Source organism: Nelumbo nucifera, chromosome 1, assembly GCF_055504915.1.
Source record: "Nelumbo nucifera cultivar China Antique chromosome 1, China Antique-T2T, whole genome shotgun sequence".
Lineage (NCBI taxonomy): Eukaryota > Viridiplantae > Streptophyta > Magnoliopsida > Proteales > Nelumbonaceae > Nelumbo > Nelumbo nucifera.
Window position 1 is genome coordinate 106,988,769 of NC_142649.1, and position 27,559 is coordinate 107,016,327.

Below are 27,559 nucleotides of genomic sequence, written 5' to 3' on the forward strand. Positions count from 1 at the left end.
AGCCCGGCCCGAGCCCGGCCCATGAACAGGTCTACTTGCAGGCACGACAATCATTGAGGAGGTCACGAAGGTCGAAAACTGGTGGGGGAGAGGCGTGGTGCCAGCCTCCCACCCTTGGAGGGGAACTATAGTGGCTCGAGTGCCCATCGTTGTCCCAATTAGTTGTCGCGCGATAGTGTTGATGTCTGAGATTCTTGTGCTCGGTGTGGGACCCCACGGGGTCGGCCCCTCGACTAGGGAGCTGAGGGGTCTTGAAATGGGGTTTTCCAGCCCATCAACTATTGTTGTCTAACTCCGAGGTATCGACTCTCTCTGGGCCACCCAAGTGCTGGCTTAGCGGAATACGGGTAGATTGCTCTCTGCATTGTCCATGGCTTCAGACGGGACAGCCACCTTGTGAGTGGCTTCCTGTTGGACACCCTATATCGCCCAATCGCTGGGCCAAGTTGTCCAACCTGTTTAGGACCGGCTCAAACGGGTCAATCATGACTAAGTTCCAAACATCAGGGACGGGATCCTGCTTGTATCCATTTTAGGGACACTAGTTGATTAAATTAGGTTTGTTTTTTCTTAAGGGAAAGTTTTGAAGACGTTCCCATAGATGGCGCCAATTGTTGCTACCAAATATGGAGCCAAGGGCAACAACATAATTTCTAGAATCCAAGGCCGATGGATCCAACCTATTGAGAGAAAGAATATGTCAGAAGCCCCAGGAGTTATCCCAGGGGCGAAGACTCCAACAGTCAAGTTAGCAAAGGGTTGTGAGAGGTCAGACCAAGCAAGAGAGGAAATGTATAGCTTAAGTTCTAGAGAGTGTTTATCTCAATGTGAGAGCCCCTTTTTATAGTTGGAATTGCCTTAGAAGAGGAACATATGAGAGCAAGTGAAGGCGATTGACAGTGGTTGGTGATGAACGGCCTGGGTACATCCAACCAATGCCACTTGTCAAGATCCATAAGTCAGCCAAATATTCCTAAATCAATCTACAATTAAATGGGGTTGATTCTTTGAATCAGTAGGGAGATTGTAATACTGCCAAATGAGCATTAAATAGATAGTTTGGCTGGAGTCGATCCATCAAGATGATTTTTAGATGAGACAATCTGGGTGGTCCGGATCCTTGTGTAATATGCAACATGACAATTTATCACCTCGTAGCTTGCATGAGGAGGATCCGGTCCTTGTTGAACTGCCCATGGAGATACATTCCATGAAAAGATCAGGTTAAAAATAATGTCTAGTAAAAAGAAACTAATATTTTCTTCATGCTTTAGTTAGACTTGCTACAAAAAGGAACCGGATCCCAACCCAATTAACTCCAAGAGATCCAAGAAACTTGAACCCAAATCACAACCCAAGCCACAAAAGACAAACAAACCATCCAATGCAAGAGCTTGACCCATCACTGCCTATAATGGTTTTTAAAATTGGACTAGATCGGATGGTTGGATCAGAAAAATCAAGAATTGGTCAGGTAACCAATTCTATTTCACTCTAAAACCATTTTTTGGCCAAAAACCATTGATTTCATCAATGATCCATAGATCTGGGCAATTGAATCATTGATTTGAACAATGGTTTTTGGCCACTTTTTTATTTTTTTTAAGTCAAAACGGATTATCCATTCAAAACAGACTATCGTACCATTCGACCTGGGGATCAGTCTCTAGTTCCCTGTCCAGTCCGATTTTAAAAACTTGCTGCCTACCACGGTACCATCTTCTTCTAAGGCCCCGTTCGTTTTTCGGTAACTTACTTACCCAGGTAAATGCAGTTACCTGGGTAATTTTTTTCTGGGAAACACTTACCCGGGTAAGTGTATTTACGCATGTTCTTTTATTTCTCATGTAAATAAGGCAATGACCATTTTAACCATAAAAATTCATTGTTAAAAGGGGTATTTTTGTCTCATTCAAGTGTTGACAACTTTACCCCTAGGTGGGACAGTTATTTACCCTAGGTAAGTGATACATAGGAAAATAAACTTTACCTGGTCCTCGCAAAAATCTGAAAAAAAAAACATGGAATTCTTGGTCAATGGGAATCAAAATCCCATTGGCCAACTTTCCCCCCTCTCAAAATCCAAAAAAAGAACGCCCCTTAAGTGAAGGCATAACACCAGAAGAAATAAAAATGCCTAAAGCCCCCCAACCTCACAAAGTATTTGAATAAAAGAATTAGAGAAAAAAGATAGGGTAGGTAGACTCTAAGCTCGTGCGTGGGAGGCAGAAAGAATTAGGTTAATTAACGTATATGGAGCAAATGCATTTAGGCCTTTTTCATGTCAGGGTTCATATGCAGCGCAACAAGAGACACCATCCGTGTTAAGGGGCACAATGTTCCTACTTTTGGTCTTAGATTATTATAACACATAATAATAATAATAATAATAATAATAATAATAATAATAATAATAATAATATAAAAGAAGAAGAAGCTGTTTTTGTTTTCTGATAACTAATAGTAACAGGCAATGGCGATTTTGTAGTACAAGATGAAGATAGTGACACCATGATGAAATGAATAATCAAACAACTCCAAAACCGCTTTGAACAGCCCACTGAAGTATGAAAAACAAGTAATTATATTACACCTGTTAGACTTGAGAATCCTTTTTCGCCTACTGAGTACTAACCAACCAACAACCCAAATGTATAATTGTTATAACTTGATTTAGGATCACCATAATCTAATAGTAATAATAATTAATTTTATCTAATCCTTAACATTTCAATGATAATTACGCGTTGAAAACGGATGATGGCCTTCCCCTTTCAGCTGGCTCGAGGGCATCGTGGTCCAAAGTCTCTGATGCCTAGGTTCCCCATTAGGGTTTTCAATAATAAAATGGGGGAATTAGGAAAAAAAAAGGTTTTAATTAATTTTCCTTTGACATCTATAAAATAACCCCTTCAATCCATTCACTAAGAAGGATTAAATAATAGAATGATTAGTTTTAAACGATAATGACTTTCACTTGATCTCTACACTATTTTTCTCAACTGTTATAACTAACATCTTGGGATTGTTCAATATCTTGTCCTTAATTTGTATTGATAACGATTTTTAATTAATCAAGTATATATAATTAAAAAAAAAATGCGAATGCTTGTATGTACCATACCTAATTAGTTATTGTTTCAGCCATCAACAACTGCGTCTTAGATCGACCTTTGGTGCTCAACTCTCACTGGCAATGACATCACCACCACAAGCTTACAAGTTACAAGCTTGAGGATGAGGGGTAAATGAGAATTATAGTTCAATTGTCTATATATTAGGCAAAAGCTAGCATTGATGACAATCCATATATTATCTATTAAATATTTGTTTAGTTTCATATTGATGAATTCTAGATCAAGAAATATATTATACATCGATCAACCTGCTGATCTCCCTATTCGATCATGGATATTCATATCTGTTCAAAGATATCAGTCAAGATATTGTTGTAATATTTTTATTGACTGCTCCTACAAATGGAGAGTTACAACTTATATATTGTAAATACCTCTCTTACTTGAGTCTTTAAGTTTGATACAATTACTATGCAGTTATTTGAGTTTTCCTCAGAAAATTAATTTCTTTCTGTGATAATGTACAGTTCCTTGATGGTTTTTGAATAAACATAGACTTCACAATTCCTTGAGGGCAAGTAACTGATAACCCTTGTTTTTTCTTATCGACTTTCCAACTATGCTTTAAATGAAGTTTTTATTGTTCAGTCCACCCCAGAAATCTGGGCGGTGGGATGAATCCTGGCCGTTGGAGGGGCTACTGTCATCCATTCTTTATTTGAATGTTTGTTTCCTTTGAAATATTATTCTCAATCAAATCCACATCATTGCAATTAGTGTTCATGTAAGTGACTATGTACAACTTCCATATTATTATATAGAACTCACTCGTCAATTCAACCCACCCAGAACCTGACCGGTTTTAACTTGATCTGTAATGCATGCATCTTCCAAACAGACCCACATTGATCATCAACGAGGTGTGTACAAAATTGGTGCCAGCTGGCAATATTAATTTTATTCTCCTGGGCTATAGGAACAACTCACTGAACCTTGAAACTAATACATCAAAACCAGCTGGGCTGCAGACATATTATACCAAACCCAGAAGCGGCTTTAATTCGTACATGTAAGTTCTTCTACATTAAAATATATAAATCTACTCAAGCTAGCCGCCTGTCACTGTGAGTGCATTCAACGCAACGTAATTACTACTGTTTTTAGGTCACTAATTTCAAATATTATAGATGATGTCTTGCTTATTCTATCGAATGAAAGTTATATATTTACATAAATTTACTGTTACATACATTCGTTTATGTTAGCTATCTGGCAGCTCATATGATATTATGATAGCCCAAAAGGCTATAGACCTCCTATGTTTTTTGAAGGACATTGTATTAATTAAACTTTTCGGTTGGTAGTTAATATAAATAATTTAGTTTTATCCATAAAAAAAAAAAGAGCAAAGATATTGATCCATTAGAGAAGTTGTTTAGAGAACTCCATGGCCCAATATTCTTGCAGACAATGATTTGTTTAGGCAATTTGGTTGGAGATTTTTTTATTTATGAAAAGGTTGAAAACCATTTTCTAGGCTCAATTTCCAAGGAATGCATAGTGTAACACCATTTTTTCTAAACCTGCATTTGCATTGTACATATATTTATATTTTTAACCTTACTCAGATTGAGAAGAATACAAATATAAATATAAGGTTTGAAAGAATATAAATGTAAATATATATTGTACAAATACATACGAAATAATGCAAAATATAAGGTTTTGCACTCTACATATTCGCATTTGTACTCCTTCCAAACTGAGCCTAAATGTATGGATCACTGCCATATAAAAAATCAATTTAAAAATCACCTCAATTGTTGAGGAATAGGACTTTTTTTTTCATTTTTCACACGAATCACACAATTTGGAAATCAATTAATTGATGTAACAAAAAAAATAAATAAATAAATGGGAGTAGGCATACATCTATTCCTCCAACCAAACATCCCATGCATGGTCCCTACTGTAATAAAGGCTTCATATATTTCCTCCCTTTGCCTTCCCAACAGTAATCCATGCACCTGCAAAGGTAAAATATAAAACTCTCACATTGCCAATCACATTATGCCACATCAAACTGATTATGTGTGCCCCAGACGTATGAAACTGACGTGGTGTGTCATGATTGGCCTAGTATTACAAGTAGCATTCTAGACGATTTTTTAACTCATCTCAACGACTAACAATACGTGGAAGTCAACCCATTGCATGTTGCATTTTCTTGTTATTATCTACTTATATTCCTTAACTATTTTAAATTAATGAGAAATTAATATATATTCTCAAAATGTGTTTATATATATATATATATATATATATATATATATATATATATATATATATATATTATTAAAGGGTCAAAGATTATTTATTAATTATAAGTTTCATGTAAGTCATGTTATTTTAATTTAATTTATTAATAATATAATATATAATCTCTGCATTCAAATCTAAATCCAACGTAATAAAGATTAAATTTATTGAGTTTGGATCTAAGTCTTGTCTATCAAATCCATTTGCATTCTAGGCTGATTAGTAGGTTTTTTGGGTCCAGCCTAATAGTTAGTTTGGATGATGCATTACACATTGCCTGCTAGGGTTGCTCTTATTTAATTTCTAAACTTACCTCACTTAATCGGGTGCCGATCCGAATTGCCATGTGTTAAGTTTATCCGTATCCGTGTTTGAATTACGCTCCAGTCCAGTTCACTACCCCACCACAGGTCCACAGCCATCATGTCCTAGCTAGACCTTTCCCCAAGCTAATAATAGCTAGCTATTGAAATTTCAAACCCCCTGACATAAGATATATGTTCAACGAAAGCTTTGTTGTTGGAAAAACTTTCACTTACTCTCACCTAATAAGTTGTAATTTCACATTACAGTTGGCAAACAGTAATAAAAAAAATTGATGTCAATACAAGGAAGGTATTAGTGTTTAGATAGGGGGGTATTAGAAGATGGATTTTTCATGGGAATTTTTCTGCGCCACGAAAGATTGTTAGGCTGAAATTTGCTTGTGGGAGATTATGATACGACAGAAAGGTCGAAAAACATTCGGAATCCACCATAGAACAGCGGCTACATCAGCTGAAGCCCAGGTGTTCAGAGGTTGACATGGTGTATCATGATTGGCCCAATATGGTAACCCATGTAAACCATATGATCATATGAAGCCCTCCAAAAAATATAAATACCCATTTGCTGACCATAGCCATACTAGAACATCTTGCTCCTGGTGTGGCGAAACTCAAAAGGTTAGTTAACCATAATAGAAATTAATAACGGGTGTCGATATGTCCGAGTGGTTAAGGAGAAGGGCTCGAAATCTTTTGGGTTCTTTTACCTGCGCAGGTTCGAATCCTGCTGTCGACGCATTTTACACCTTAACAATAAAAGAAGAGCAAAACACTTGAACCTCCCTTCAAGTTGCAGTTAAATACTTATACCTCCTCAAATTTTTAATGAGAGCCACCGATATTGAATCAAATTCATCATTCATTTGCAATTGCTGCCACATGAGAAAATCAGACTTTTTTTGCTCATTCACCCAATCTACCGCCTATTTGTAGTCTGCCCACGCCCACCCATAATACACTACCCCCGTGAATTGGGAACATCTCCCCTTGCATAATACCATGTAGAGGATGAGATGTTCTCCATGTGTGGCTATGATAAACGTGGGCAAGGTTCCCGTGGGTAGGAAATCCAGACTCTGGTTGGTAGTAGCACAAAAACAAAGTCAGTTTGAGAGTAAGCATTCCATCTAGAGGTATAAATCAAGCCGTGCTGCCTGCAACCCGACACGAATTTGGACTAGCCTGGCCCGGCACAGTACGATAACCTATGAGCCGTGCTAGGCCCGACACGATGGTCCGTGTCGTGTTGAGCTAGGGGTTCGTAGTCCACAGGCTGGCACGACACAGCACAACTGTGCACGCAGTCACAAGCCAGAACGGCACGGCCCACAAGGCCCGTAGAGGGTCACGCTTGGCCCATCCAAAAACTAGCCGTTAGGGGACCCCCCGCCCCAACGGCTAGTTTCAGCTTTTGGGGGAGTTTTTTACATATATAGGGGGTATTTATGTATTTTGATTATGGAGGGGAGAAAAATGACACAAATGCCCCCCCCCAACAACTATATAACAACTTGTTTAGGGGGGCTTTTAGGGTAAAGTTATAAATAACTTTGCAACAACCAAAATACCCCTCCCAACAACTAAAAAGCAACTAGTTTTTAGGGTATTTTGGGCAATTGAATTATTTTCAATTCCTATAAATAGCCCTATCCTCCACCATTCTCATTATACCAATTCAATAATTCTCTTAATCTCTTCTCTCTCTCTCGTACATTCTCTGCAATCTAAGTGAAATCTGATAGTATGATTGGTTGATTAGTTGATTCTCCAATTCTCAACTTTATTGGAGTTTCAACAAGAAGAAGGCTTTCTCAACTAGCTCAAGTATCTCAAGTTAACAATTTGAGAGGCTTGGACGTTGAAAGGCTTTAACCATTGAAATAAAGTTGGGATTCTAAACCGGCAATCCAGGTAAGTCCAATTAAATTAATTTTATTTTTTTAGAATTTAAAAAAAAATGGCCAGCTCTTCTCAAAACCAATTCCCCAATATATTCACTAGTGAAGATATTTGGTCACATCATGATAGTGTTAGCACTGATGCTATTCATATTGATGGAACTTACACCCTTGGTACTGATACTAGGGAAAGAAAAAGAGGGCATCTAAGTTGAGTACCCCGATTTGGAAAATATTTAAAGTAGAGGATGTTAAGGGGAAGGGAAAAAAAGCAATTTGCCAAAAATGTAGAGAAAACTTTAGCTATTATAGCAAGGGTGGTAGTGGCCATTTGAGTAGACATTTGCTCACACAGGAGAAGGAAGAAAAAGAAGAAAAAGAGACAGAAACAACATAAGCACAAATTGGGAGGGGAGTTTTTGGTATATTTAAATATTCACAAGAAAAAATGAAACAAGAATTAGAAAAATACATTGTACATGCAGAACAACCATTTTTGTTAGCTGAAAATACTAAACTAGAAAAATGGTTACATAAATTTATAGATCCACAATATAAAAAAATTTCTAAGAATACTATATTAGATCAAATGCTTTAAAATTTTTTTATTCCTATAAACAAAATTTAATTTATTTATTATCAAATCTTAATTCCAAAATTGCAATTACTTCTAATGTTTGGACTTCTAAATTTAACATAAGTTATATTTGTATTACTGGCCATTTTATTGATGAAAATTGGCTTTTAAATTAAAAAAAAATAAGTTTTACTAAGCTTGAATGGCCACATATTGGCCCAGCTATTGCTACAAGCATTTTAAATACTTTACATGCTTATGGAATTGAAAATAAATTATTTTCTATTGGTTTTCATAATACCAGCAATAATGGTTCTACAATAAATATTTTAAAATCTTAATTAAAACCATGTTTAAATGGTAAATTATTTCATATCAGATGTCCATGTCACATCTTAAATTTATGTATTCAAGATGCTTTAAATATTATCTCTACTCATATTTCTAAAATTAGAAGTTGTATTAGGGGCAAGAAAACAAGAATTTAAATATTTGTGTCAAAATTATGGCTTAAAATATAAACATTATATATTAGATATTAAACATATATGGAATTCTACTTATGCTATGTTAGAAAGTTGTATTTCTCATAAACAAATTATTACTGATTTTTATAAAGCAAAAATGTCTAATGATATTATATTTGAGAAAGACTAGGAAATGGTAGTTTGTAGAAGACATTTTAAACATTTTTATGATGCAACTAATGAATTATCAGGTATTTATTATCTAACTAGTTGTAATTTACCTTATCAATTAATGATGATTAATGATTGTTTTGCAAAATATAAAAATAATCAACAATTTAAATGTATTGTTGAAATAATGGAAAATAAATTTAAAAATATTGGGAGAACATTTCTCCCCTTTATTGCTTAGCTACAATATTAGATCCTAGGATTAGGAAAGATGGTTTAGATATTTTACTTGAAACATATTGTGAAAATGTGAATATTGAAATTGGAAATAAAAAAAAAGAAGAAGAAATTAATAATTTATTATTTGAAATGTACAGTTTATATGAATATGAAGCAATAGGAAATAATCCTACAACTTGTACAACATTTTCTATTTCTAATCTTGAGTCCAGTAGTAGAAGAGAAAAACTTTTTTATTTATTAAGTAGAGGGCAAAAATCTGATACTTCTACAACAAGTTCATTTATTGAACTTAATTTTTATTTACAAGCAAATTTTTGTAGTTTAGGTGAGGGAACCAATAATTTTGATATTTTGGCTTGCTGGAGTGAACATTCAAAGAATTATCTAGTTCTCGCTGCCATGGCACATAATCTACTAACCCCTCTGGTGTCTACAGTTCCACTGGAGTCTTGTTTTAGTGCAAGTACCAGGGTGTTGGACAACAAGAGAAGCTACATGAATGATAAAAGTATAGAGATGCACATCTGCTTTAAGGATTGACTAGATGCAGAAGATAGATTACAAGACAAAGGAGGGCATGATACTACACCGAATATTTCACCTGAAGCAGATGATGAAAGTCATGATTCATGAACAATAGTTGACTAGTTGTATAGATTTTTTTTATTTTTTTTTTCAAATTATTGTAAATTTTATTTAATTTATTTGCTATTTTTTAACAATGTAATTTTGTATTTTAAAATTGTAACTATATTGTATTTTTTATATTTTATTAATTTATTCCATTTTCATATTTCATTCATCCAAGTATCCAACCATTGCATGCTTTGTATTTGTAACATTCAAATTTAAATGAAATAAAATTCTTATTTTTCTTCCAATTTGTTATTCCATCATTCTTATTTGGTTAAGTATTCTTTTTCATTTATGTGTTAGATTTTTCATTTCTCATTTCTTAATTTTTCAAATAGTTCTCAAAGCTCAAAAGAAAGTTAAATATTTTAGTTTTACACTTTTACTTAGAAAAGAAATCAAAACTTTCAAAAAAAAAGTAGTCTAGCCCGGTTTGGCCTAGTTCTAAGGCCTACCCTGTGGCCTAGCCTAGCACGGCCCAAGCCCACGGCCCAACCTGTAGCCTAGCTCGGCCCAGGCCCACAGCATGATACGACACAACACGGGCCCGCACGGACTTGAGCCATGTGTCGTGCCGGGTTGACTCCCAATTTTTTTCACTGGGGAGGACAGCACGGCCCGTCATGGCCCGTAGGCCAGCACAGCACGGCCTGCATTTTGCGCAGGCCACCTGCGGGCTGTGCTGTGTCAGACCGACCCCCAAATTTTTCACCGGGGAGGGTGGCACGACCCGTTATGGCTCGCAGACAAGCACGGCGTGGCCTACACTTTGCACAAGCCACCCGCAGGGGACACGACCCACTTTACACCTCTAATTCCATCTCCAATCGGAAGAAGAAAAAGAAGTCCCAAAGAAGAAAAAAAACAGCCCAGTTAATGGTAGTCAATTAAGGCTATGTTTGGCATCACTTCTGGTGATTCTTTCGATTCTTAAGATGAGAAAATGAAAATATAAAGTGTTTCTCATTCGAAATCGGATGAGAAACTGGTTCCGGAGGCAAGATTCTGAAAGTGAAAAAAAATACACTTCTCAGAATCATGATTCTTGCTTCTTACAATTCTCGCCACGGTAATTTTAAAATAACGAACACATGCCCATGTTCCACGTGCGAAGTGAAGATGGACACTTCTGTAATTTTACAGAAAAATAGATTGGCTCGCCCTAAATTTTCTCGTCGTGTTCTTCTCCAACTCCAAGCTCCACGCCTCCAACAGCTCTCTTCTTCTCCAAACTCCAAAGCTCTTTACAACCCATAGTTTCTCTGGTAAGAATGTCATCACTCATCATTCAAAAGTATCAGTGTTCTGGTTTTCCAAGAAAAAGAAGATTGGCATATTCCTTAGTTGATATTAATGGATCCCCAATTAAAGAAAAGGGATATTATTGTTTAAAACTCACCTTCTATTAGATTTCTATTAATTCACCGATAGTGATTAATAATGGAAGTTGTCCATAGAAGACTTTGAGTATTTTATATGATCAAACTACCTCTAACCCAAGCCCAAGCCCAAGTCCATGGCAGTTAGAGATAATTTTGGCATAAAATATTTAATAAGGTTGATTGATCATTCAATGGTAGTTTGGTCATGTAAAGTATTTAAATTTTTACGTGGAGAACTATTAAGAACCACTAATAGTGATCTAATGGAAATCTTAACAGAAGTTGAATTTTGGACAATGAAACTCACTAACAAGGGGCTTCTGGAGGTTATGAAAAGTCATGGTGAATTTAAGAAAAATGCTAAAACGTCATGGTGAGTTTTAGACAATATCCCAAAATAAAAAGAAAAAAGAAACCTTCCAACAAGGGAAAAAAAGGGAGTTTTGAGATATTCATTTTGGGCCTTAGCGAGAATGCCAGTTGATTTTTTGAACCTGCAGTAAGTTTTCTCTTTTCTTGCATGTTTTGTAATAGATGAATAAACTTCTTCCTTTGATCGATGCAACACTAAGGTTGTGTCTGGTTTGAAGAAAAAAGTAGGGAAAGAAAGGGAAAGGTAGGAAAACCTTTTTCCTTCCAACCAAACATAACCTAAAGAAAGATCCTATAGATAAAACCTCCCCATTTGATAGAGAACCAATTTTATTACAAGACATGACTGGACTGTCAACCAATTAAATGATATGCTAGCTTTCATTTCATTTGATTCAATGTATCTTTGTCCAGACTCCAAATAAAATGGTTCCATATGATATTTTAGGAAATCTAGTTACCACAAAATCTGGGGTACATTTCAGTGAAGAAAGTACAACACTTTGTTAGAAGTCTTAGAGTTCAATGAAAGGTTCAACCAATTAGGGCCTAAAAGGATGAAGTGCCATCATTGGGATGGAAATCTGGGAACAAAGTTTGAATATTTCATACTAGCTAGTCGTTCTTTAAAATAGCACAACAGCAGATATGATACCCTTTAAATCTAATATTTTCATTACTTCATGTTTTTAAATGTTAGAGTGAAACATGAGTCAATTTGTCTTTATCTTAAGTACGATTTGAAACAAGAATAGATAATATAAAACCGCTTGCAGGATTAGTTTAGAATTTGAGTACCTAACCTGAGAAGTTTTGCCTCTACCACTGAAAACGGTCTAACATTTCCTTTATTTGATTAATTTCTTGACCAAGAATATTCAGGTATCTGTGTTTTCAGATTGAACTGATATGAAATTGTCTATGCTTATGGGTTTTTTTTTATCTTTTTGATTTACATGCTTGTGCAAGTATCTAAACAGCAAATGAAATGAATCAAAGGTGATTACAGACAAGTTTACTATATAAGAAAAATTTTCCCTGTATAATGGCTGCTCCACTAGGTTGCCTAGGCGTTGTATTACGAGGGTTCACAACGAGACTCTCATTGGCAAAATATCAGCCCAAAAGGTTGCTTTAGTATTGCAACTACGACTCTCTTTATCATCAGTGACTGCTTTTTATTTCAAAAGGAACCGATCTAATATATTCAATGCTTGTATTATAAGGTAAACAGACGGAATTTGAGTCTTGTTTTCTTTGTAAAGTTCTCAGAACTTAGGATCTTGATCCAAGATTGACCTGGCCCAATCTGAGCCCAACGGATAGGGGCGGTCATTGCCAGACAGGCTAATCCCGGGCCCGGCCCATGGTCACCTCATAGAAGACAGAAATTCCTCTCCAAAGAGTAGCTCTTTCCGTTCCTAAAATTAAAGCTCCTATTAAACCCATCTGTCAAATGTCAATGACCCTAATCGTTACAAGATTGACAAGAACAAGGATGGATTTCATTGAAATTTGTCAATGGGGCTATGAAGGAAGACCCAGGTTTCAGCAAGGGAGGAGGAATTGGCCGAGATCATCAAGGTAATCCCTTTTCTGGCTGTAGTTCTTACCAAGGTCTTGGTGTAGTTTGGGTGGGCAGGTCTCAGTGGAACATTTGTTATTATTAAAGGCCCAGTCCAGCCCAATTCAGTGGAAATTCTTAAAATCAGACACCCAATTTGCATCCCTTGCAATTAACACAACTATGAATTAATTAGCATTTAGCAATTACCCCAGTAATTATCAGGTAAGGAGTGACACTAGACGATAGCCATGTTTGTCAGGAGCATTAGGTTAATATTATGGTCAAAACCCATTTGTTCAATCTCAGGATCTAGACATTTTTGGGCTTTCTCAATTGTAGTCGAGTTATAAGGATCCGCCACTTGTATCCAGCTTTTAAAGGGCTAAGGCCCAACATTTCAGTTACCGAAGGAAGGTTTTGTCTCTGCCTCTCTGGGGTTTCCAGAGGTTTCTTCTCTCTCTCGAGGTTTTCTCGAGTTTCTTCTCATTGTCCACCTTTCATCTTTCTTCTTCCGCCATCGGTCCACTGGGTGGCTCCCCTTAGGGGGTCCCCTCCCTCTCCCTTTTCTTTTCTTTTCTTCCTCCTTTCTCCCTCTCTAGTCCTTCTCGTTTTTTCTTCTCCTCTCTCTCTTAATTATTCCGTTCCATCGTTTCAGTTCTTCACCCTTCTTCCATCCGCCATCGTTTTTCCCTCTCACCCATTTATCCTTTTTGGTTTTTCTTTACTTCTTTTGTGCAGGGATTTTGGTATAAGGGGCTGACTCTTCATTGATTTTGTGTTGGGCGGTGCTTTGGTTTATCGTTCATGGCTGTATCCCAACTATTTTCCACCGCCGATTGCAGTTCTTAGTGGCGGTTGCAATTTCTTGGTGGCAGATGCAGTTCCAACAAGTTCCATTGTTGGTAACGGGTCCAGTTAATTTGGGGCTTTGTCGTCTTTTGCGGCTTTCTCCGATCATGTTATTTCTGACACTTTGTCCTTTCCTTTTGAACGCCCCTGTCTTTTCTCTCGATTGATGGAGATGTATTGGATTGATGTTTCTCCTCCTGTCTTTTCTCTCCATTGATGGAGATGCATTGAATTGATGTTTCTTTATTGGTGATTCTTATCTTGTACCTCGCCGTTTGTTAGTATCTCTCTAATAGATATGTATCTTTTTAAGAAATTATTTATGGGCTTTCTTTTTTCTTTTTTGGTACTGTTATCGATTCTTCATTTCTATATATTTATACAAATTTCTTGATTGAATGAAATATATTTTAGTTTTTAAAACATTCAGCATTTTTCAAATTATTAATAAAATTAAACATGACCACCTCTCGACTTGGAACAAACTTTGGGGCTAGACCGAATAAAAGAAAAAAAACAAACAAACTCATGTTGGTCTTAACCTTTGGATGTGCAAAAAAATTTTACCTATGGCATACAAATTGTGTTGCAAAGCATAGTATAGAACTTTTCCACGTGGCAATTTAGTTGGGAGCCAAAAGGCAAAATGCCCCGTATTCATCTTGCTATTGCTTTAGTTTTTGAGGACATTCATTTCATTGTGGAACGGCTATTGGAAGAACCACCAAAACAAAGTGAAACATATACATGGTCGATATGAACGTACTGTGGGGTCGAACAAAGATCAGATAAGATGAATCTAACACTCACTGCATCAAGACCGTCCATTAGATAAGAGATTCACTGGATTGGTCAGATGTTACAATCCCTCAGTCCATAACAGCCATGCTCCCACCTTGTAATCGTGGTTTAAGTGTTAGTTTTCATATGAAACTTACCCATAGAAGTGCTATTATTTTTTCCACGCGGCAACGCATGTATTATTGTGTATATAGGTATATATGATAGGCGTTGCTTATGACTTTATATATTCATACCACCTCAGTTTCGAAAGCATTTTAATTTATTGAAACAAGGAAAAGCAATTTATCACCAAACGCTGTTTAAATCCTACAGATTTGAAGGCTCAGTGAAGGACCATGCATGGGGAAGTAAGTAATTAATACAAGGCAGTGAATATTGCAAATAAGCCTTTTAAGTGAATGGTAAAATTCATGTAGGAATGTCACTCTTTCTGCCTAAATGATGCATCATGCATGTATTCATGTTGTTATAATTAATATTTACATATGATATATTTATGATCACACATTAACACTATTTTCCATATATATATATATATATATATATATAATATTTTGGGTAAACGAGTCATTTACCCTGATAATATTAATATCCTTGGTACCAACTCCGTTCCAACCTCTTACATTTGTTTAAAACTAAGCACTTCATGGAAGAAAGGGTCATCAAGAGGAAGCTGATCAGGGCAAAATGAAGGAGATCCTCCTTCATAGCTACATCCGTCGACACTGGGGTTGCTGATCATGATCTCGCTGACTGGTGGCGGAAGAGGAGGCAGAGAAGAAGCAGAAACCCGGCCTGGATACCCATGAAGCGAGCTTTCTCCTTGACTGGTTACAGTAATCTCAGGTGTTTGCAGATTGCAATATGGCAGTTGCAGGTCTGGCAAATGAGAGAATAAACGGAATATTGAATCTGCAGGAACTGACTGAGTTGTGGCAATTCCAATAGAGTTTGGGCTTATTGAGATAGGATTCCCGGCCGACTGAGATGAACTCAGAACTGGGTTTTCATTGTTGTAAGAAATCGAGCTCTCTATCAGCTGTGGTAGACAACTAATAAGCCTAGCCAACTGATAAGCTTCTACTGGTATCAGCTGGGGTAGGCTGGAGAGGATGCGAGTTCGAGATTGGTGGGTGATGGGGTCGAAACCCATCTTTATCAGCTTCTTCTTTAGGCGAGTGTTCCAAAAATTCTTGATCTCATTGTCGGTACGGCCTGGGAGATGCTTGGCAATTACGGACCACCTTGTAAACAAATTAAACCAAGTAGTAGTTTGAGATAATAGTTAAGTTGAAACACTAGTAACACATACATACATACATCGGAAAATCAAATTAAATTACTTGTTCCCAAGAATGAAATGGAGATTTAGAATCGTCTCCTCTTCTTCATGTGAAAATTCCCCTCTCTTGATATCAGGCTTCAGGTAGTTTTCCCATCTTAATCTACAGCTCTTCCCACATCTGTTAAGTCCTGCAAAAGCAACCAAATACTCAGACAAACAAGCAGAGAGAGAATGAGAGAGATGAGTTTGTTTGTGTATATATATATATATATATATATATATTTGAACCTGCAAGTTTAGGGAGGGCTCTCCAATTTGAGTGACCATGTGTTTGGACGTGTAGGACAAGCTTTTCGTCTTCTTCTGGTGTCCATGGACCTTTCCTGAGACCACTTTGATCACAACGCGGAGACCTTCCCATTTCTGTAACTTTTTTTTTGTTGAATTTGCTCCGGCTTCCCCTTACCTCAGCCCAACTGGGGAACAACTATTCTATTTATACACGGGCGAAGGCCTCGAGCTCCTACTTGTTTTGTCTCTATAGATAGATAGATTATAAATATTATAATTAATAATTTACTATCGCTTGAAAGTGACTCATGCACGTTTTCATATATAACATTTTCTTATAAGCTCTTTTATCTTTTTTAGGCTGCGTTTGGAATGGATAATAAATCAATAACGATGTAACTCGGTTTTGTTGGTGTTTGGAAGGAGTGCAAATGAAGATCGATGTAAAACTCCACTCAGGTTTAGATTTATTGGCATTTGGAAGGAGTGGAGTTTTACGTCGTGAATCAATGTAAAACCTCATCAAACATAAAATTTTATATCGATAATCAATGTAAATACTACATCAATTTTATCGATGTAAAACTTTACACATTTTTATCACGGTTTTTAAAATGTAGCGGTCACCGCGGTCACCTATTATACGGTTCGACTGCATTTTGATGCGATGTAAATTTTACATTGGTTTGGTTTTGTATTCATTTGAAACGAGAGTGTAATTATTATCGACGTAAAACTACACTCTGGTTCAGTTTGGCCTGCATTTGGATGGAGTATAGTTTTACGCTGATAATAGGTGACCTCATCACCTCTAAAGTTTTACATTGGTGTAAAACTTTACACTCTTCCACCCATCATTATTTTCAAAAAAGCAACGGTCACTTTCTTGTTCGGTGCAAAATGTCATCAATGTATTTTTACACCGATTCCCAATGCAGCTTTTTGTGTAAAATATCATTAGTGTACTTTTACACTGATGACATTTTACACTAAATCCAAACGAAGCTTTAATTTATTCCCAAGTTTCATGCATGTCCTCTTCCATTCCTAACGGTATTACTAGCATTACTTTCTCTGAGTCCGGATCCCCTGCCCATGTCTGCCCATAACACACTACCCCCCGTGAATTGAGAACATCTCCCTCTACATAATACTATACAGAGGATGAAATATCCTCTATCTGTGACTGCGATAAACATGAATAGGGTTCTCGTGGGAAGAGTGTGGGTAAGAAATCTGATTTGTTCCCAAATACCCTTCATTATCTTAATTAATACAACTAATTCTGTGTATACTATCACCCTAACAGAAGTAATTAATGAACTATGAATTGTATTCTTCCTTCAATATTTGCTGCCGGCCCACCAATAAGTTTCATTTCATCATTTGATTAACGTTAATTGGCTGGCTGCCCACAGCTGCCAATCAAGATCAATGACCGATTTTGGTTGGTCTCCTATATAGTCTATGCCATGCATCCCTTTCAATTAGCCAAAATGGAGTAGAAGGAAATCCCATTACTCCATTATAGGCTGTTTTTGTTTGCTTTGTAAACCTCATCGATGTATAACTCCACCGATGGAGTTTCACATCATACCGTTTGAAATTTTCTGAACTGTAATAATAGTACATCGATTTACAGTATAAACTTCATCTCCTTTCAAGTACCGATAAAACCGAACTGATAATGACGTTTTACATTACATCTAGATGTCAACAAAACCGAATTAACGTTTTACATTACAAAACAACGCAGCCTTAAATTTTATCATCATCATCTAAACCTTGCCCCAACTATATGGCATCATTTAGTCATAACTATATGAATCATGTTTTGTCATTTCCTTCTCTTCAATGGTATTAGGGGTGACAATTGGGTGGATTGTGTTGGATTTGGTTTGTGTTGAGTTTCAATTCAATCCATCTAATCCGCCAATCCATTAATGATCCAGTTATATAAAATTAAATGGTTGGATTCAAACCAAATTCACTTTAACCCAATCTAATCCGCCCAAACCCATTAATCTTATATTTATAGACTTAAAAAACAAACTTTCTCTTTCTTAACAAATAAGTTGGTTGTAGCTTGGTGGTTATTGTAGTTATTATTTACATAAGTGGTGAAGGTTCAAATCATATTACATGCATGTTATTTTTACTCAAGCGGCAAAGCCATTTGACTATGTTCGGATTCTGTGTTTGACCGAACCACTTAAACCACTTGGATTCAAGGGTGGTTGAACTGTTTAAATCTGGATCAACCCAGTCAGACCGGACCAGACTATATCAGGTTTGTGCACAGGTTCGGGAGTGGACCGGCTGACCGAACCGGGTCAATGTAGCTAAATCGGGTTGATAAAGATTCAAGTGGGATCGTGTGGATATTGGTCGAATGGACGGTCCAGATCGGGCAAAGCACACAGAGGTCGAATCATCCCGCCCAAAACCATTTTGGATTCTAATCGACTTGTACCGGGTCGGGTCGGAGTGTGTGAATATTGGTTGAACCAGACAGCCCAAATCAGACAGAGCAAACAGCACCGGACCATCCCACCCGGGATCTATTTCGGATTTGGGTCAACCCAAATCAGTATATGCTAGATCGGGTCAGACCGTGTTGAATTGGTCCAGACTCAAGTCAAATTGATTTGAATTTATGTTGGGTGAAGTGTATTGATTCAAGACAAACCTAAATTTAGTCAATTATTAATAGAAAATTAATGCATTAATTATAAATTATTTAATTCAAATCAAGAAAATTAAAAAAAATGCTAAGGAATTAATACTTATATGTCCATAATGGTTAGCCCAATGGTTATTCACAAATCAACCCATTTAAATGGGTGAATTGGGTAATGGGTTGATCACACAACCCGCCATGTAAATGGGTAGGTTGAGTGGGTTAGATACCGGGTGGGTTGGGCGAGTTCAGCAGGTTGGGTAAAACATTGCCACCCCTAGTATCTACATCCATGGTTAAATTACAGTCATTTAAATCAATTCTTATTACTTCCACTCAAATCATTATAATTATGGGTTCAACTATGATATGGAAAAGATATTCCATACCATATATTTCCTGCATCATAGATTTTCCCTATAATTGTTAGTCTGCCCTTAGTTTTATTTTTTAGCCCCTTTGAACTTAGGGATTTTTACAGTTCAATCTACTCCTATAAATCTAGAACTCCACTTTAAGGGTGGACTGAATCTTGACCATAGATTGATGCCAAATTTATAGGCAAGATGCGATTTATAAGGGGGCTACTAATAGACTACGAGGGGCTGCAAATGAGATGGATTGCAGTACAAAAATCCCTTGTATGAACTTGTTGTAACAGATAATTTTTTTCTGATTAACAGTTTGCACGTGAGAAACCTAAGTTAAATTGGCCAAGTTCAACAATTTCTGTTGATTGAAATCTTGTGGAAACGGATTGATGAAGTTAAGGATGATTTGACAACTTCAAATTGAGCACTGTGTAGTATTAAGGAGCTTCCATATGAGTGATCCTGCTCTGCCCTAGGGCCATATAATGTGGCCACATCAATAATAACCCAAGAACCGTCTAAAACGCATATATACTTAGAAAGGGCCTTTAATTTCCCCATTGATCTCTCCATCTGGGGGTATTGAAAGAGGTTGATTGCTTGTTTTAGTAGTTCCCTTTCGTCAATAAACATGCAAAAAGTAACGTTAAAGTATGGTTTTCAAAATCGGACCGAACTAGAGGGTTGGATTGAAAAAACCGAGAACCGATCAGGTGACTAGTTCTGTTTTTCCTCAAAATCGGAATTTTGTCAAAAAAACATTGATTTGGTTAACAAACTGCTGACCCGGGCGGTTGAACCACTCAAATCGTTCAACAGTTTTGATTGTTTTTTATTTTTTTTTTAATTTTTCAGAATGGGACATCCTTTTGGTTCAAATGGTCAGACCATTTGACCCAGGAACCGGACCCCTGACCGGTTCATTGTCCAGTTCAATTTTAAAAACCTTGCGTTAAAGGGACTTTTTGATAACCGTTGAAGCAACTAAACTAAATGATTTATTGTTTAATTTGACTTTTAGTGAATAATGACTAAGTAGATGATCAATTAATTAAATTCTTTGAGACAAAGTTTTAAAAACCGACCCGGAAACGGAATTGTTGTGGCCACTGGTTTTTGGGCCAGAGGTTTTACCATCCGGGTCAAACAATTTAGATGGTTTATATTATTAGGGAAAATGTTGGTACTAGTCTCTTATAGTTTTTATGAGAAAGAGGATGTGGCTATCGGCTGAGAAAGAAAGAAAAAAGAAGAAAAGAAATGAAGAAGAAAAAAAAGAAAAAGCAAAGGAAGGAGGGAAAGAGGGAAGGAAGGAAGAAGAAGGAAGAGGAAGAGGAGGATTCAACCTTCACCGGCGATGATGATGGCAATAGCAACGACGACTATGGTGACAAACTAACAATAGAAACGCAGATCTGACATCTAATTTATCTCAAGTCTCCAACCTATGCAATCTTCTTCTTCTTCTTCTTCTTCTTCTTCTCTGTTGTATCTAGATCCCAGATCAGATATCGTTTTTGTCTCAAATCTAAGATCGTTTTTCTCTCTTTTTGTTGTACCCGTGAACCACTGTCTGAGATAGATGGGTTGACGATTCAATCGCCCAGGTCAGCCATTCTCTGACAAGTCAATGGGATTTGGCCCATGAATGGGTTAAGCATGAAGTAGAATCAATTTCCTGGATGGTTTTCGGGCTGAACGGTCCAACCATCCGAGTCAACAATGGTTCAAAAACACTACTTTGAGCTCTGAATGGGTCAGGTTTAATTTGGGATAGGTGGACCAGTCCCAAATCAATTCTTAATCGGGATATCAAGCCTGACCCGGTTATCTATAATTACCAATTACATTGACAACTTGGAACTTTATTTTTTGATAATATAACTTCAATAAAAATGATAACATGTAATAAACTGCTTATATGTTGATAAAACAAAGTGCTTTTATCCTCTTAGATATAAAATACAATAAAAATTACACAAAAAAAAAAACAAAAGACCTTTAATTTATATATTATTAACTATACATTCTTGTTTTCTTCCTAAATAAAACCATATATTCTAGTTTGGTTCTTAATAGGTTTAGAACAATAATAACCGGCCAGTCCAACCCAATTATTAATCAGGACAAAAACCACAATACGATTCAATCAGTTCAGTTTTATGGGGTAGACCTGACCCATTGACATCTATATCTATAGTACTATTAAAAGTGCCCATGATAGTGTGGAACTTTTATTTGACTAAAATACTCCAATTTTTGAATTTGGTCCCTCTCTAATTCAAGTGCAGAAATATGTAATTTGAGCAACCATTTTTCTCCCCATTCAAATGCCTTTCATTAAATCTTATATTTAAGGTATTAATTTCCATTAACATCCATTGAATTCTTTTCTTAACTAGAACAATTCTATATATGATTTATGAATTTGGTTTCACTATAATTGTGAGGGCACCAAGTGTAATTTGAACTATTACATTTCTCTTCATTCAATTCCCTCTCATTATATCTTATATATTTAGGGCATTAACTCTCATTATTTCATTGAATCCTATATTAATTAACTATATTAAGGAAAAATAAGTGTGACAAAGAATAATTGTTTTTTGTTGATTATAGGAGTAAATACAATTTTAAAACTAACCCAAAATTGGAGTTATTTTCCAGTTTGATGGTGAGTCAATAATTCAACCTTATTATTAAATAATAATAGTTAAAAAGATAAAAACACACAAAGGTATAAAAACAGAAAAAAAAATTATAGAAAGAATTTAGACATATCTCTAACATTATATATTCATCATATTAAGCAAAAATAAGTGACAAATAAAAATTATTTTTATAGACATAGAAATATAAAAAAAATTTTAGAAACATATTATTTACTATTCTCATAATCTTTGAAAAAGTAAAACTACTATATAGTTAAAACTAGAGGCCGGTACTTATCTACTCAATTAGTTAAACTACACGGGAAAATTCTGTGGAAGTATTTCCCAGATAGCGAGCCAGAATTCACCCCACCTTCACCTTTCTCCCTTCGCCAAGCCAAAACTGAAAATTGCTTGCTGTTATTTTGTCATTCTTCCACCAGATATTATCAGGTCAGTTAATTTCGATTCTTTCTTTTCTACAGAAGTATATAAGACAGCATATATAATCGAAACAAGTAAATTAGTAATATTTATTTAATATGAGACATAATCAACTTGAATCATATATAAAAATGCTGTAATATTTAAGACCCAGTTTAGATAATTAAAGCAATGTGATATAAATTAGGAAATATTGCATTTTTAAAATGAGACTACTTGTGATGTCCCATTTGTTAATTAGGAACACGTCGCCCTTAAGCTTGCTGGGAATATACATATATATATAATTCAACTACCTATACGTTTATATTTATAATTTAATTTGCATACGACGTAAGTGCATGCATGAATTACAGCGTAGGTTGCAGTTCTTTAATACATGGCACTGATGGCAGATGGAGTGAGTTGGCCCAACCAACCATTTTATTGACAAACATATGTATGTCAATATATATATATAGCTTTTTTTGCTTCTTAGTCTCTTCTTCTCTGCACCAAAATAATAGGAACCGCTTTTGTTTTCAATCATGAGTGATCCAATTAGTATGCTTTTGAAAATAGCAAAGGAGGAAAGCTAGAACTATAAGCTTTATATATATAGAGAGAGAGAGAGAGAGAGTGAGAGAGAGTGAGAGAGAGGGAGAGATCAAGTTACATTTCTTTAATTTGTTGCGTTTGAGTCCAACCACACCCAGTCGGTATAGTTAGGTGTGTTGACATCGACCAGTTGTGCAATGGCACAGCTAGGCGTACGTGGTGCTTTAACTTTTATTTAGGTACGTACAGAGACGTAGTACGTCCTGCTTCATTGTTTGACATATAGCTAACAAAAACTGAGACCGGATCTGCTCCTCACATGCACATTGTACCATGCATTGGCGGTGAATATTAGTTATTATTCACGGGAGATGTTCCCAATGCACGGTGGATGTGCATGTGAGGCGCCTATTTGTGAAGAACAGATCCCGTCTTACTTGCAAACCCTGCCTGATTCATCAGCTCAATATTCTCAAACTGATCACACTATTATTTATTTAAGATTTGAAGTATCACATCAGCCATTCAAATTAGAAACAAAAAGAATCTAGCTAATAGTGGAAGCAATTAATATTGTCTGGTTTCATGATTAATTTAGCTCTACTTCCTCTCCCAGTACTCTTGCTTCATTCAAACAAACCAAAGGACATACACATGGAGGACAACGTAACAGAAGCAATCACATTTCAAAAAAGAGGGTTTAATCAAGAATTGATTAGCCAAAAACAACAATTAATATATGATTGGAGACTCTTGGACACTTGGGTTTTCCTGAGTGGTTTTAACTAACTTTTAACAAGATTTTTATGTATAAAAGCCATGATCTCTGTGGCTTCCAATTGGGTTTTAGGAATCTTCTTTTGTTCCTTCACGTCATTGCTAATAAAGCTCAGGTACTCTTATTTTATGGGCATCTTTGGTCATCCAAAGATTATTGTATTTGTACTTCGATTTGATACCTCCTGCAGGCTTCAGACACCAAATAAATATATTGCACCCTTTCTAAAGAATATCCCTGTATCTTAATTTGACTGTGAGTTTGGACTATTACGATATATATTTGATAATTAATGCTTGTACTATGCATTTGTATATATATATATATATAATGTGGTAGTACAAACTACAAAGGCTGCCTACTTACACCCTATATTATTAATACTTGCTAAATTATAAACCGAACCTTCAAAACTATAGGTTTAAAAAAGCAATTAACAATTGTCAACAGTTGATGTTCCATCTATTTGAATCAAGACCGTCCATTTGATTGGACCAAGTGGCATCCGATTAGTAAATCAAATCTACTTTATCTAGCTAACAAGCCGATTAACAGCCCCTCTCCCCACCATCAACGGACACAAATTTTGGATAGTCCTTTATAAGAGATGGATTAATTGTCCAAAAGTTTTTCTCTTTATTTCCTTTCGTTTTGTCAAGTTTATGATATTGCAAAAATGAATATTTGTGATACATTATATCTCAATTTCAACCAATCAGATTAAAACATTCCACTAAAGCCTCCGCCATCAACAATTATCAACCATCCTTCCTTCCCTACTCTATCAGTAGAAAAAATTAAAAAAAAAAAAAAATATATATATATATATATATATATATATAGTTTGGTGATAAGATAAACCTCTACAAATTGGAGGGACGTACGCCATGTTTGGAAGTGTTTAAATTAAAAGCAAGTCTTTTTAAAATCAAGTGCTTATTTGAATAAGCACTTATTTGTATTTGTCATCCAATTTTTTTAATTGCTTATTTTAAAACATAAGCGCTTATTTCATATTAGACATTTGGTAGTATTTTTCTCCAATAAACACTTAAATAAGCATTTGTGACTATTTTGTCTTTTATTTTTTTTTTAATTTTCAAAATATACCCTTATGAAAGTATTTTTATTAAATTACTTTTATAAAAACACTATTATGAAGGTACTTTTATGAAAATACTTTTATAAAAGTACTTTTATGAAAATACTTTTATAAAATTCAACTAGGGGTAATTTATAAGTGGCATTTTAAAATTCAACTAGAAATAATTTTGGCAGAAAAAAAGTTGAATAAGTGCTTACTGTATAAACACTTAAAAAAAAGTTGGAAATTCAGAATTAAAAAATAAACCCTTATTTTTAACATAAACACTTATTTTTAAGTACTCCCAAACATGGCCATAGTTTCGAAAGTTTGTGATCAAGACTTTTTAGTACATGATGAAGACACCCACGACATACATGAATCTTTTAGTAATGTGTTAAAAAAATGCAGGAAAGAGGAAACCTCTAGCTACATACAAGCAGCGCACTGAAGGTTGAAGAAAAAAAAAAGTAGACTGATTGTATTTGTGACTAATAATAAAACCCAACAACTTTGACACTTAGCTACAACATCTATTATTATTAATTTGATCGTATTTTTCTCATTTCAACGTTAGTTACACATCGAAAGCTTCCTCCTGTTTCCCCTTCTGAAGAAGACTACGTGCCACCATTAAGGGTCAATTCCTTCTAAAATTGAAGGATACTATGACATTAATTTGGACTCAAGGGTCCTCAATTTGAGATTTTAACAACAAATTGACAAAGAGTAGAAATTAATTAAAATAAGTTTGCTATGGATCTCAGTAAATTAATTATTTCACCAAGGAAGGTCGCAACTCCACTTGTATCTTCACAATGATTTACCAATGTATGACCTACGCTGGTATTGTATTTTTCTCAACTGTTATAGCCAACATCATACGCTTTCTAAATATTTCTTTGTTAAAATTTTTAATTTTATATATATATAACACGGGCAATTAATTAAAATTGCGAGCATCTGTACCGCACCAATTCATTGTTTAAGCTACCAACTACTACACTAGTTTTTCTTTTTTTCTTTTTTTTTTTGAGAGAGAGAGAGAGAAAGAGTGTTTTTTTCTTATGAAAATTTGAGAGGGGCCTCTACTCGCATTAGCAATGACACCACCACATCAAGTTTTCAAGATAGAAAATGGGAATTATAGTTTAATCACCGAATTAGTCAAACACATAGATGTCAAACCATATTAATTAAGTAGTTTATTTGCTTTATTTTTCTTTTGTTACTGGTCAAATACGAGGTTAAGTCATTTTTATTTTTTACAGAGAAGCAGAAGTAGGGCTGTAATCAGGTTGGATTAGAGTCAGATTCAATTATTGAAGTTCTAAATCCGGCATCTGATTCTGCTTTGTATTATAGAATCTATAATCAGATTTGGATTTTTATTGAATCGGATGGGACCAAATCTGCATCCATTCCTATTAAACGGATACACATTTTAACATTCAAATCCGATATAATCCAATCAAATGTCAGATTGTTATCGGATTTTTGGAGTCTGCTGACAGCACTAAGTAAAATGATTGATCAACATTAAAATAACCTTAATTTTGAAATTGATTTATACTGAGGTGGTTAATCAATCCGTCTGTCTGATATTTGGAGTTGCATTCAGGAGTAACATCTGTATTTAAATAAACTTCAACCATTTTTCGATATTGGGTTCCTTGTTTCAAGTTCAACTTATCTGCTATTGTTACATTTACCACCCAAGATATACATATCTTTGGGAATTTGTGTTCTCCGAGGCAGTTGTTCTCCTTCAAATTTAGTATTTTAAGCTTGAAGCATGGAACTGAATTGCCATACTTTTTTATTTTTCTTATTAACTGCACATGTTTGTTTCCAGAACATCCACTATAACCATTGATCAGGTTCTGAAATAGTGAAGGCACTCTGATTCTTTTGAAAGTGCATCTGTTGCTCCCAAAATCTAAGAAACCATAACTGTAACAGTTGAAAACCGTGCTAGAAAACAAATATTAGTGCTCAGAGTTTGACCTTTTCTGCCAAATTTGCAAGTATTTAAAAAATATCCATAAATGAATCCATAACAACTAACAACGTTTTAAAAATTGACTCGGAAGTGGAACTGCTTTGGCCACCGGTTTAACTGTCCAATTCAAATGGATGGCCCATTTTAACTTAAAAAATAAAAATAACTAAAATAAAAAAAAAATGATCAAAAACTGTTGTCTGGGTCGAATGAGTTGACAGTTCAACAACCTAGGTCAACGGGAAGTTTTGAGATTTTAAAACATGTATGAATATGGGTAGGGTATGATATTAGACTAAATTCAACCTTCCCCCACCCACATATAATGAATTTACTAAAATACCTCTAATGCTAACAATTAACCTATTTATGAACTTATGTATTATGTGTTGAATTTAATAATGTTTTGAATCTTATATAAAAAATAATTGATAGTTCATGTATTTTCTACATATTTAAACCGTTAATGTTTGTTCATATTATTTTGTTTGGTGGCTAATGGATGCGTTGTGGAAAAAAGAAAGGGTAGAGAAAATGGGCTGGTTTGTAAAGTAGATCTACGAAAAGCCTATGACTTGGTTAATTGGGAAGTCCTAAAAATATTAGAAAGACTAGAATTTGGAGCTAGATGGAGGTCTTGGATTAAAGGATGTTTAAGTTCAGCTCATTACTCAATCTTAATCAATGGTACAACAAAGGACTTCTTCTCAGCTAGGAGAGGAATTAAGCAAGGTGATCCCCTATCCCCATT

At 35.4% G+C, this 27,559-nt stretch overlaps 1 protein-coding gene and 1 non-coding gene across 2 annotated transcripts; one reads left to right on the plus strand and one right to left on the minus strand.

Annotated features, from left to right (window-relative positions):
• Positions 1–6,373: 6,373 nt before the first annotated feature.
• On the plus strand, positions 6,374–6,458 carry TRNAS-CGA (transfer RNA serine (anticodon CGA)). Its single transcript has one exon. It is a non-coding gene; the product is annotated as a tRNA-Ser (tRNA).
• Positions 6,459–15,128: 8,670 nt separating this feature from the next.
• LOC104605994 (transcription factor MYB41-like) lies at positions 15,129–16,466 on the minus strand. Its single transcript, XM_010270977.3, has 3 exons — positions 16,259–16,466; positions 16,029–16,158; positions 15,129–15,929 (listed from the first exon to the last, which is right to left on the minus strand). The coding sequence occupies exons 1-3, from the start codon at positions 16,389–16,391 to the stop codon at positions 15,305–15,307; spliced, it is 888 nt and encodes a 295-aa protein (XP_010269279.1). The 5' UTR covers positions 16,392–16,466; the 3' UTR covers positions 15,129–15,304.
• Positions 16,467–27,559: the final 11,093 nt, after the last annotated feature.

Coding starts and splice junctions, on each gene's coding strand:
- LOC104605994 (XM_010270977.3), bottom strand. CDS start 16,391: ATGGGAAGGTCTCCGCGTTGTGATCAAAGTGGTCTCAGGAAAGGTCCA. Junction 16,159..16,258: donor AGCCCTCCCTAAACTTGCAG/GTTCAAATATAT, acceptor TTGCTTTTGCAG/GACTTAACAGATGTGGGAAG. Junction 15,930..16,028: donor CATTTCATTCTTGGGAACAA/GTAATTTAATTT, acceptor TTTGTTTACAAG/GTGGTCCGTAATTGCCAAGC.